The following is a 12,717-nucleotide window of genomic DNA, read 5'->3' as shown; positions in this document are numbered from 1 at the left end:
TGAGTGAAGTGAAGTGAAGTATTTTGTTTTTGGTTTTTTGGTTTTGGTGGAAAAGGGATATGTGTGCGTATAGAAAAAAAAATAAAGATGAAATCTCAGCTTTCAACCACGTTTCCTCTCCCACGAAGGGGCTTGGCAATTCGGCCAGAATTGATGAGCAAGGTGGTCTCCACTCTCTGTCTTTGTCCCTGTTCAAGACGCTCTCGAACCACCCTAAGCTGACCCTGAAATGTCTGTTTTTGAGTGAACAGCTTTTCTCGTGAATCGATCAAGAGCATCTCAAGATATTTAATTCGTTCATTGCAAGCTGTCAGTTTCTGCTGTCCACACTGTAATATTGGCTCAAGAGATTCAATTCGTTCGTTGTGGGCGATTAATTTCCGTTCTGCCAGGGCTACTTCTTCCTTGAGCGATTTGTTCTTTTCAACAAGCTACACCAAAAGAATAATTTTAAAAAAAAACAAGAATTAAACGAATCAATGAATATATATTATAGAATGTACAACACAATCATGTAGAGCTGTAAAGAGAGCTGGTTTTGCACACAATTGATACCTACATACATGATCCACAAAGAATAAGACTAAAAAATAAGAGAAAGAGAAGAAAGAGAAGAAAGAAAGAAAAGAGAGCCGAGGTTTGCAAGGAATGGACTTGGATTCCTTGAAAACAGTGGGGTCGAGTTATGCGTGCAGCAGAAAATAAATAAATAAATAAATAAAGTGAAATTCTTGCACACACACACACACACATCCACACACAAATAAAGGGGTTTCCTTTTTATTTATTTTTATTTTTATTTTTATTTTCATATCAGATGATTCGCTGCCACAACGCCTTTTTTTTTATATATTATTTTATCTTGACTACCACACTACGAGTCTTGGTTTGTATTTGTATGAATATATAAAACATAAAGATAATCAAAGATAAAGATAAAAAATTAAAGCAAATAAATATACAATCTGTTGCTATAGTAACATATAGACATACCTATAAAAACCCTATAAATCTTTCATAAATCCCTTTTTATTATTCTTCATATTAATAATATTGATAAACCTCATTTAATTATATAAATATATAGAAAGCTGTGATTGGAATTAAACGGAAAAAAAGAATGTTATCAATAACAGCAAATCAAAAAGGAATCCACACATATAGATATAATTCTCATCTTGTTAAAGTTGGGGATATAATGATCAGTATTAGTACTTTTGTTGTTGTTGTTGTTGTTGTTGTTGCTATTGCTATTGCTATTGCTATTGCTGTTTTTGTATAGATCAAGAAATAACATCAGTTATAATGGCTTCAATTCATTCAATAATCCGATTTGCTGGTTCAGGATTTATATGTATATTTAACACTATAGATGTATATATATATATATATCTATAATGTTAAATATTTTGCAAGTACTTTGGATTGATAATGACAGGCATTAAATGAATTCACTCAATAAAATAAAATACAATACAATACAATACAATACAATATATTTTACAGCTTAATTGACTTGTGCCTATTACAAACTAGGTAACCAAATACCTTTCATACAAAGGTGTACAAACGTGTGGGGCAGTACATAAAATAAATAAGTACAAAAGGGGAAAGATAGAGGATTAGAATGAGTATGAGGAGTAGCAGGAGTAAAACTAGGAGGTCAAGGGAAGGGGTAGTATGTTGGGGTAAGCAGGGAGGTAACAAAAGGAAGGAATTAAAGGTAAACAAAAATAATAATAAAAAAAAGAAGATTGAGGGATGAAACTTGTTGTACTATCAATACGAAAAGAGGTTTATAAACTCAATTGATAACAAAATAAAAATAAATTAACAAAAATCGGACCTGCATAGAAACCATGTCTTTGGTATAAAATATATATATATATTTCAAGAAGTACAGAAGCTTTGATATTAAAAGAATGTATATACATATAAATATTCAATCAAATTTTGAACCATATACATAATACATTACGTTGAATGCTTTCTGTTTCTGTTTCTTCACTTAAATTGATTAATACCAATCATAGAATCAATTAAACCCCCAATATATTACCATGACTACTCTTAGAATGAACACCCTAAAAAAATCATGAGAAATGATTTACTTTTACACAATTGAATTAAATGATGTCAAAATCATATTCTCTTAAAGAAGAATAAAAATATCTACATTAATACTCTTAATACTTGAACAACAACAATGATTTATTTACGTTGAACATTTGTAGATTATAAACAGGCACATATATAACTATGTATGCGTGTGCATTTGAGTGTGAGTGAGAGCGTGGGCGTGAGTGCATATATGTATGTGTGTAAGTGTGGTATGTATGCTATGTATTTGTATGTATTTGTATGTATTTGTACGTATTTGTAGAGAGAGAGAGAAAGAGGTAGAGGTAGAGGTAGATAGTAAAAGAGATCATAAGGAATGGAATAGCGTAACATAGGAACAAATAGAATTGTCAAAAGACGGTTTGATAAAAAAAGGAAAAGAAAAGAAAAAAGGTTATGTGCATAACGTGAATACAAACCTTCTCTCATACAATATAACAAAGAAAAGAAAAATTACACACATACAAATACAAGCACAAACCCAAGTACAAACCCAAGCACATATATACATACATACATACATACATACACACACACACACACATACGTACACACGTACAAAAAGATAAGGAAAAAGGGGGGAATAGTGAAAATATAAGGCTGTCATAAAGACTAACAATAAAGTGAAAAATAAAATAGAAATAAAAAGGAATAGCTAGCTTGGTAGAAAGTGTGTGTGTGTGTGGGTGTGAAAGTTTTTATCGCGAGTTGAATAATGCCCAAGTAGAACGTCTGTCTGTAGCAGGAGAAGTTACATTCTCGGTATCTTCGGCTGCATTCACTGCATTTCCTCTACCTCTGAGAGGCTTAACAATACGACTAAAGTTCACGGACATGGTATTCTGGGATTTCTGCGTCCGTGCCAATTCAAGACGGTCTCGAACTGCTTTTAACTGACTCTCGAATTTGTCATTTTGACTGACCAGTTTTTCCTGAGCGTCCTTGAGAAGAGTTTCGAGGCTTTGGATACGCTCATTACGGGAAATCAACTTACGTTCAGCCAAAGCAACTTCCTTCTTCAAAGAACCATTCTGTTCGACCAACTAAGAAGTATAGTATACACAACATAAAGAAGAAGTATTATTACCAGAATACTTCGCCAAACAAATATTCTTTATGGATAGATATGTTTACCTGCTTTTGGACATTTGTAAGCTGTTCAAGATTACGCTCCAAAAAGGCCATCTTCTTTTGCTGGGCCTTGTTGTTGCTTGCTTTAAGAACACTGTTGTATTGTTCTCTGGTCTCGTCCAGAGACATCTCAAGCTCGACCACCTTTTCGCATCTAGCCTGAAGATCACGCATCAAAGCCTTCTTCATAGCCTCAAATTCACCCAGCTGACTAGCCATGATCTTGCGCATACGATCGAGCTCTTTCTCTCGTTCAGAAATTTCTCTTCCTTGAGTAGGATGAGGTTGTCCAGAAAGAGCAGTCTAGACAATAACCAAATATATATTCTCATAAGTTAATCCCTTTTAAATCTACCGCAAGTATATGTATATTCCAACCTACCTGTAATTGATCGTTTGCAGACTTTAGATCATTCATTGCACTACTGAGTTTCTGGTGATGATCATTTTTGCGATCAAGCTCATGTTTCAGCTCGTCGATTTCTTTTTGTTGAGTCTCTTTCTTTGTAGCGTACTCTGATTCTAGGTTACTCTATAAAATCAAGTTTAGGTTTTTAGTATCCAAGAAAAAATCCTACAATTCTGTGTTTTAACTATTAATATTATTATTACCTTGATTGTAGTAATTGTGTTGGCAAACTCGCTATTGTTTTGCACCTGAGCCTCCTCTTCCGCAATTGTCTTGTCGAGCAATTCCTCATATTCCTTCTCAAGGGTACCGAATTTATGATCCAATTCGGCCTTTTTCTTGTCAAGGACCTCCTTGTCGCTGGTGAGGATATTGATCGTCTTTGAGTGTTGTTCCAAAAGAACCTTGGAATCTTCCAAATCACGACGAAGAGACACCAGATCTTCGATCGACAATGATCCACTACCTTCACCATCAAGTTTGATTATAGCATCACGAATTTGGCGCTTCTTTTCATTAATTTCACCCTACATATTATATTATATTAAATAAGCTATAACCTTCTTGCTATATATATATCTGTTTACTTACAGATGCATCAAATCCAGACATCATTTCAGCCATCATTTCGGCCTTCTTTCTTTCTTTCTCGCCATTGACATTGTCCTTATGGGCCGATTTGACATCAGCCAGACTCTTCTTTAGCTCATCCAATTCGTTCATAAGGTCCTGGTTGGCTTCCTTTAAAGAATCCACGGTAATTGCATTTTCTTTGCATTCGTAAGAAATCTTTCGAAACTCGGTTTTCAGCTCGCTCAGATCAGAATTGATTCGCTGGTTCTCTTTAGTGGTTGTCTCTGCTTGCTCCCTGTAATCATTCGCCTCTTCTCTTAGTGCTTCCAGAAGCCTTTCTCGATTAGCAAGCTCGGTTTCCTACACATAGTTAAAAGTAAGATAATTATATATATATATCTTTTTAATAGACGTTTCTCTGTCTGTGAATTTCCTCTATATCTCTTCTTATTCTGCCCTTTTTTTTTAAAAAAAACAAAAACAAAAACAATGACAAACCTTTTCTGAAATAAGATCCATGAGTTCATTCTCGCGTCTCATAAGCTCATCTTTCTCATCTTTCTCTAGGACAACGGCAGGCGTTTGTGGTCGAGACGAATCGTCTTGGCCAACTCCTCCAACCGGACTCTTGAAACCAGCCGTGGGAGGAAGCGCCTTGAAATCTCCCTTTGCGATCTTTTCCATTGTGACCCACTTGTCTTCCGGAACCGTGCCACCCGTACGCCAGATGCTGACTTCTCCTTCGAGTGCTGCGATGTAGGTCTGGAACGTGACGGTGTCTGACTTGACTTTCTTCAGGAGTGCCTTGAGTTCAGCCGGTGATAGATCGGCATTGACCTTGGCCTTATTCTTGATCGACTTGGCTCTCATACCGAATCGAAGGGTGCCAAGTGTCTCGGCTTCATTGTAAGAAGAAGGAGAACAATTGATGATTAGAGTAGTACGGGAGTTACCACCAAGTGATTCTTGTAGAATTCTTGTTAATTTAGAATCACGGTAAGGCACGTGGCTTGACTAAGGACAGGACAGAAAAGAAAAAAAAAAGAAACAAGAAACGGGCACAAGCACAAACGCACAGATATATATATACACAGGCACAAGTACAAATGTACACATTTAAGAATAAGAGTAAGAATAAGAAGAAGAAGATATATATATATATATGATTATAATTATAATAATATATATTTGTAACCAAGAAAAAAAAAGAGTATGATTGATATTATTATTATTATTATAATAATAATTATGATTATCATTATTGTTGATATTGATATTGATATTTTTATTATATGTATTATCATTAATACTATTATGCTTATTAATTCCTATTACTGCTATTAGTTTTATTACCTTTCCATCAGTGAGAGCATTGATAACCATTCCGAGAGCGGTCAAGGACTTGTTGATCTTCTTGGCTTCCTCGAGTGTCTGTCCAGAAGCACCTGTCTTTCCCACCTAGAATAATATCAAGAGTAAATAACAGCAACAGTAGTAATGCTTCTAGTGACTATAGTAGTTATGGTGCATATGCCAATCATTTGTTCGTTTTCTTTATTTAATAGTAGCTGATTTACTATGATTTCTATTATCTTTTCTCTTTTCTCTCTCTCTCTCTCTCTCTCTCTCTCTCTTTCTCTTTCTTTACCTTTTCAGATCCTGCTAAATCAACGAGATAGAGTTTTCCACTCTTTGCTGCACCAGTATCAAGATTCTTTTGGGTAATTGTAACAACTACAATAGAATGAGACCGAGAACTTTCAGCATTCATGTCTATTTAGTTGACAAGAAAAGCCAAAATAGAAGAAATAGTATCCACAGAATGAGGCATTATCAATAACAGTGTCAGTATTAGTATTAGTATTAGTATTAGTATTAGTCATATTTTGTTTAAGAGAGAGAATAAGCTGTAATAATCTACAGATGACTTGCTTGTGTAGGCTACAACGCGATTGTTACTGCCACGACGCATAACCTCATAGACCTCTTCAGATGAGCCAACATAAACTTCCAGTAGACCCTTTACGTAGACACCCTTTGCCTTGTCCTCATGGATCGGCAGGTTGTCATTTGTGGCTAATAATGTATAATAGATATACATTAGTGAGTTTGTCAAAAAAGAAACAATATTCAATTATCAACTTCTCACAACTATAAACCACACACACACACACACACACATATATATATATATATATACATTATTTGAACACACTTACGGGCTAATAGATCACGCACTTTCTCCATGTAAATCTCCATGTATGAAACCTTTACAGTGAATTCAAAGTTGCTTGGACCATCCAAGATACTGTCAAAGATCTGTTCGACAATACGGGGAATGATACCCTTTGTATTTTCATTATCAATATCGGCACCCTAGTAAGCAATTATGTATATAGACACATATAAGCAACAAGTCGAGTACAGATATACATTTTTAAGCATAAAATTATTATTATTATTTTCTTTACCATCATTGTAAATGTTTTTCCAGAGCCTGTTTGTCCGTAGGCAAACACTGTACCGTTATAACCCGCCGTGACATCTTTATTTATATATATATTAAATAAAAGGAAAAATTATATGGTTGTATCGGTAACACACTTTTGATTTTTTTTTAACTCGCACATTTTACACACGCACACCCGCACATACACATCTACACATTTTCACATTTACACACAATAACTAACTTACCATCAACAATAGTTCGAATAGAATAGTCAAAGACGTCTTTTTGGGGAGTATTCATGCCAAATACTTTATCAAATGCAAATGTTCCCTGGGTTTCTTTTCCCTAAAGAAAGAAATATAAACACACAAGATAGATGTTACTATCTCTTTCTCTGTTTCGGACATCGGTATTTCGGAATCTTATCTTACCTTCATGTGGACAGCTGTTCCTTCGTCATCAATTTCAATGATGGGAACACCGCCCTCTCTGTTTTCAATGGAGTTCTGAGGTCGGAATCGACAGACAACCTTGATGTTGTTACCAGACATTGCGAAACAAGATTAGGAGGTGAGGATAATGAAGAGATGTAGATGTTGTGCTGCTTGGTTTTTTAAAGAGATAAACAATGAAGAGAAAGAGAAAGGTAGATGTATTGATAGATAACAAGAGGAATAAGAGGAAGAGGGAGAGGAAGAGAAAAAATGAAAAATAAAAATAAAAAAATAAAATAAAATAAAATATATATATATAAAAGTAGGACAAGCGTAAAGGTACAAAAAGAGAAAGAGAGAGTGAAATAAAGAAAGAGATAGAAGAGGAGTTTAAAATAAATTCAGTAAAACATATATGTGTACAAAACACACACAAACAAAAGCACAAATATAAACACAAATACATATAAAACCAAAAGACATTTGAAAGCTTGTTGTTGCTTCTGCTGATTCTGCTGCTTCTGCTGCTGCTGTTGTTGTTATTTCTATTAAATAGCAAAAGTATATATACAAAATATCTTGGCCTGAAACTACATTTACATACACACATGGAGTATCCGTAGAATAAAGAAAAAGGTGTAGTGTAAAGTGAGAAGGTCTATTCCCAAAAAAATTGTACAAAACACTAATTGAGAATACTATAATTAAGATCAATTTCTAGGACATTAACCTCTTTATCCTCTACTCAAAAGTCTCTAACAATAATTTTATTTTACTTTGGGATATTTTGTGAGTATAAATATATATAAGCTTATGGAAAATAAAGAATCCTCGAGTTCATCGATGAGTCAATTAGTCAGCAGTTGTCATTTTATTTTACATAGATATATTGGTTTTAGCTTAAAAGCTAACTGTACAGCCTAGTAACTTTCAAATAAGCATGCCGTAGACTAAGCCCAATGCACACCATGTGAAAATGGCATAAATTATGAGTAAAGAAGTATTTGATCTCTATATTCTTTATTTTATTTTATTTTATTTTATCTTTACTCTTATACTTGTACTTATGAAATAGTATACTATTTATATATCTATATATATTATACATAACAGCAACAAAACAAAAAGAGAGAGAGAGAAAATATTTTATTAGGATTTATAGCAGATATACCTTTCTTCTTTTGTTGTTGTTTCTGTTGTGATTGTCATCACAACCTTGTTATTTTACGTACAGTTTGTGAACACAAGTTCTGAAATTCGATACTAATAATAATCGTGCATTGCTTTCTAACAACTATATGTATAGATAGTGTATATCAAGGATTTTATTGAACTATTATAGTCCTTTAAACTATGGAGTTAAATTGTAGATAGAAAGTAATAGTTTATGGATAGATTTAACTAGACATGGGACACCTATCTCTTATTAGTAAGATCAAATTATAGCCTTATACTCCTTGCTTGTAAATTACTATTAAATGCCTATAAGGGATATATATATATATATCTACATACAAGATTTTATCTTGCCTGTATCAATTTCAACTCTAAATTAATTAATATATGTATAATACTATCTAAACAAAACAAAACAAAAAAAAATTGAAATCTATATGAAATAATAAAATGAAAAAAAAATGTAGTACCAAATGGCCGTGCACCTTCCATTTGAAGCAGCAAAACTCGAGCTGTTCAAAATAGCTTTTGTTATTATTCTTTCATTTGTCTTTCAAGAAAATCATTTACAAGACTTTCTTATTATTTAAATAAAGCTCAAGAAATTGACTATATCAAACAATCTAAAATATAACTTTTTAGACACCAAGAAATCACTCGTTTAAATATCAAAAAAAAATATATTAATTTATTAATTTATTAATTTGGTATCTATGTGTATGTTTATATAATCTACATGCATACAAGTTATTTTTCTTTTAACATAGGCACTAATGCTTCATGCTCGTCTAGCCTTTGAAACAATGTCTCAATAAATGGAGTGTAATCATGGCCAAGTCTTAGGTTGTTGGCCTATAGGTTAAGAAAAAGTAAATAAAATAAATCGCAGTTTCCATTTCTTCTTCTTTTATATCTTGTTACTGCTATTAGATCAAATAGTAATAATAGGCTCACCTTAGTCTTCTCTCTCTCCAAGTTCTCATTTTCGATATCTTCCTCCAATTGTTTAATATCGTCTGCTAATATTTTTTGCCTCTTCTTCATGTACTCAATTATCTCCACCTGGATTGTGTACCCAATACCTGGGTAATCACGCTTACGCTTGCCTAGGGTAGTTAAATATTCTGGTAGTCGAAGCTGTTCTAATTCAACTCTCTGGCTGTATGCCTCTATTAACCGGCTCTTGTCTGCTATGGTGCGATGTTGAATCGGCAAATTGTCATCCGTAACTGCCATCAGATTGAATAAAAATCCTTCCTCCTTACTATACATATGTATTTGGGATTTAAGATCAAGCTATTACTATATATTTAATCCTTTACCTTTCCATTCGTGCAGCCAAATAAGGTTTTACAACATTTGTCCAATTATATAAATGGCATTCATCTAACAAATGTATATACAGCAAGCCACATTAGATTCAATTGTAATAATCATTTTGTTCATTCTTTTTCAGTGTATATACTTGTGTGTAATACTAACCGAGTTTAAGTGGTGCTCGATTTAGGCCATCAAGTTCCCAAACATATCCATTTTTGTATATATAACTTATAAAATGGTAAATTTCTTCTTTTTCTTCATCTTCTTCATCTTCTTCATCTTTGTCTTCTTCATCATAGTCTTCTTCTTCTTTGGCTGTATAATATCGTCTGCGGTATTCCTCAAGTGCAGCCTCGGCTTCTTTTTTGTCTTGCTCACTACCAAAAAAAAATTGGAGGTTATGTGTGCAAGCTCTCTAATAAATTTCTTTTTTTTAAAAAAAAAATGTATATATTTACGTGGCAAAGTAGTTATGTGTATCACGTAGCATTTTACTATTTCCAATTGCCAAACCAAGACTCTATTGTACAGTTATTACACATATAAGATACAAAACACTCAAACTTTCTTATACACACTTACTATTGGATCAAAGCCTTTAACAAAGTCTTTGAACTGCATTAGCTCTTCACCAAGGTCCACATAATCACGAGAATTAAGTAGAACACCCAAAAGAGCCAACGTAGCACAGGCATTCTGTATTACCTTTATATATATATATATTATTAGGAATATAATATTATTATGAAGAGTTTAAAGTAGAAAATTTTATATCTATATATATACTTACTTGACATGAATAAAGGATTCCATTTGCATCAGGGTCAGGCTTTGTATGATTATCAGGTAATACCCGTTCGCTGTACGAAAACCCAAAAATAAGACCATGTACATTTTGTTCTGATAATCTATCACAAATAATAAAAAGTAACATTAATTGAAATATAAATAGAAATACCAATTTATATATATATTATACTTGCTTTTTATCATTGAGAAGTTTAGAATCGAGGTCAAAAACCTCTTGAACAATAATATTCTTGACACCTTGTTTTTGTGTCATTTCTGTAAAGACATCTATATATATATATTGATAGTAATAGTCAATTAATATCACAATTCATAACAGTTACTTGGTTCCTTGGTTGGGTGCTTTTCTTACCTGGATCAGATTCAATCGCACACCACGGTGCAAGAGTTTTATAATCATATTCAGCTGGGTTGGGTCGACTGGTTTGGCTGGGATGTACAAACGCGGCTGCAGCGGCTGAAGTACTTTGTTCTGGGATACGATAATCGGTAGCAGGGCTGGTCTTACTCTTGGGAATAGCATATGTTCTCTCCGCCGTACGTTTTAGACGTGTGGTTTGAGGCCTACTCCTCTGGGCCCGTGAACCTAGACGGGAAACCATTGCTGGAGAAGTATCGGAATACGGCAAGGCAAGTAATTCGCTTGAAGAATCATCGAAATGAGAAGAAATAACAACAGGGGACTCTTCTACTTCTTTTGCTCTTTGTTTTTCTTTTGCTTCTAGCTCTTTTGCTTCAAATGCAGCAAATATGGCAGCAGCAGAAGCAACAGGATCAGAGATATTGACATGAGAGCCAGCATGAGCAGGATAATCAGTCGAGCCTTCTCTGGACCTATTGAAAGACCTTTGTCTTGGGGAAGCACGACGAGATTGAGAAGTACTCTGCTCTGGATAATTTCTACCGGCTACTTCTTTGCCTTTCCTGTGAGCACCGCCATATTTACGTTCACTAGAGATACTGGACATTGGGGGATGATATATTTCTTTCATTTTCTCTTCTTTCTTTAGTGAGATAAAGATGTCGAATTTTTATCTTTGTGTATATATATATATATATATATATTGATAAGAAAATAAAAACAAGAAGCCATGTTTGATAGAAAAACATACAAGCAAACTCATTGTCTTTCTTCTTCTTGTGAATATTTGTGTAAAAATATTGATAAATTGTATTTTATTTTATTTTTGAAACAAACCCAAAAATAAATAAATTATGGGGTACATGCTTAGGTTAAAAGACTAATATAGTACGATCAAACACTTTGTTATGTTGCTGATATTCATAATATCGTTCATTGTTATAGAGTAGAATAAAACAATGAATCGAAAGACAAAGACAGGGAGTAAAGATATTCCCTCAAATCCCGGTTCGGCATTAGCAGCTGAATAGTAACAGCAATAGCAACAGTAACACTAGTAAAATGATCTGTAACCGTAACCATAATCGTAGCAATAGTCTTGGTACATTGTTCTCTGCCTAGTTTATGCTTATTTTACAATATATATTTAGATGGTATATTTTATTTTATTTTTTAAAAAAAAAGATGAGGTTCTAATGCTAACAAAATGAACTGGGTATTATTCTAGACCCTAAATCCTCTATTGATGGTCTTTTTAATACACACACATTTGTGTAGGTATATAAGAGAAAGAAAAATCTATATAGCCTCCATGACAGGCTAAATACAGATCTCATTAAGAATTAAGAATCGACTTTATCATTACCACCATCATTATTTTATATAGTCTATTGTCACTCCTCCAGGCCTTATTGCTCGAGTGATTGTATGGATGCAAACAGAATAAGCTATGGACAGCCCTGGTTATCTACTTTAAGAATATATACATTAATAGTCAGTGGTACAATAGTACAATGAATAATGAAAATCAACTCCTTTAAAAGACACACATATATGTATGTCTGTATTTTTCTTTTCTTTTGTATATTTTCATTGTAGCTGATAAATCAATAAAAACAACTTATTGCATGGAAGCTGGAAAGCATACTGGTAAATGTATTTATCCGCATAAACCCTCTCTCGCTCTCGCTCTCTTTTCTCCCTTTATTTCTTTTTTATTTTACCTCTCTTTAATTATTACTACTACTAATATTATTTTGGATAAGGTATTATGAGATCAATGATACAAAGGACTTTCCGATCCTTCCCCTATTTTACCTCCTTATAAGCAGCATAGGTCTTTTTTTCTTCTTTTTTTTGCTTGCACGTATATGTACATGCATGTATCTAAGCAAGAAAGAAAGAAGACAAAAGTTTTTGACAGAGAAAA

General features: G+C 33.4%; 4 protein-coding genes across 4 annotated transcripts; all 4 read right to left on the bottom strand.

Moving 5' to 3' along the window:
* Positions 1-95: 95 nt before the first annotated feature.
* PHYBLDRAFT_167895 (hypothetical protein) lies at positions 96-565 on the bottom strand (the record flags this gene model as incomplete). Its single annotated transcript, XM_018435742.1, has 2 exons — positions 96-431; positions 560-565. The coding sequence occupies 2 exons, from the start codon at positions 563-565 to the stop codon at positions 96-98; spliced, it is 342 nt and encodes a 113-aa protein (XP_018292528.1).
* A 2,335-nt stretch (positions 566-2,900) lies between these two features.
* On the bottom strand, positions 2,901-3,164 carry PHYBLDRAFT_103720 (hypothetical protein; the record flags this gene model as incomplete). The annotated part of the gene is made up of 1 exon (XM_018427783.1): positions 2,901-3,164. A coding segment is annotated over one exon (264 nt), but the record flags the coding sequence as incomplete, so codon positions are not given.
* Positions 3,165-3,869: 705 nt separating this feature from the next.
* Positions 3,870-4,472, bottom strand: PHYBLDRAFT_158710 (hypothetical protein; the record flags this gene model as incomplete). Its single annotated transcript, XM_018433841.1, has 2 exons — positions 4,253-4,472; positions 3,870-4,188 (listed from the first exon to the last, which is right to left on the bottom strand). Coding segments are annotated over exons 1-2 (352 nt in total), but the record flags the coding sequence as incomplete, so codon positions are not given.
* Positions 4,473-9,043: 4,571 nt separating this feature from the next.
* On the bottom strand, positions 9,044-11,394 carry PHYBLDRAFT_167893 (hypothetical protein; the record flags this gene model as incomplete). Its single annotated transcript, XM_018435741.1, has 10 exons — positions 9,044-9,148; positions 9,251-9,560; positions 9,619-9,682; positions 9,779-9,993; positions 10,075-10,136; positions 10,199-10,321; positions 10,407-10,476; positions 10,502-10,524; positions 10,596-10,693; positions 10,779-11,394. 10 exons carry the CDS (start codon positions 11,392-11,394, stop codon positions 9,044-9,046), a joined length of 1,686 nt encoding a protein of 561 aa, XP_018292525.1.
* Positions 11,395-12,717: the final 1,323 nt, after the last annotated feature.

This window comes from Phycomyces blakesleeanus (assembly GCF_001638985.1).
Source record: "Phycomyces blakesleeanus NRRL 1555(-) unplaced genomic scaffold PHYBLscaffold_9, whole genome shotgun sequence".
In the NCBI taxonomy this organism is placed as follows: domain Eukaryota; kingdom Fungi; phylum Mucoromycota; class Mucoromycetes; order Mucorales; family Phycomycetaceae; genus Phycomyces; species Phycomyces blakesleeanus.
The sequence above is the reverse complement of the archived record's forward strand: the minus strand, read 5'-3'. Positions and strand labels throughout refer to the sequence as shown.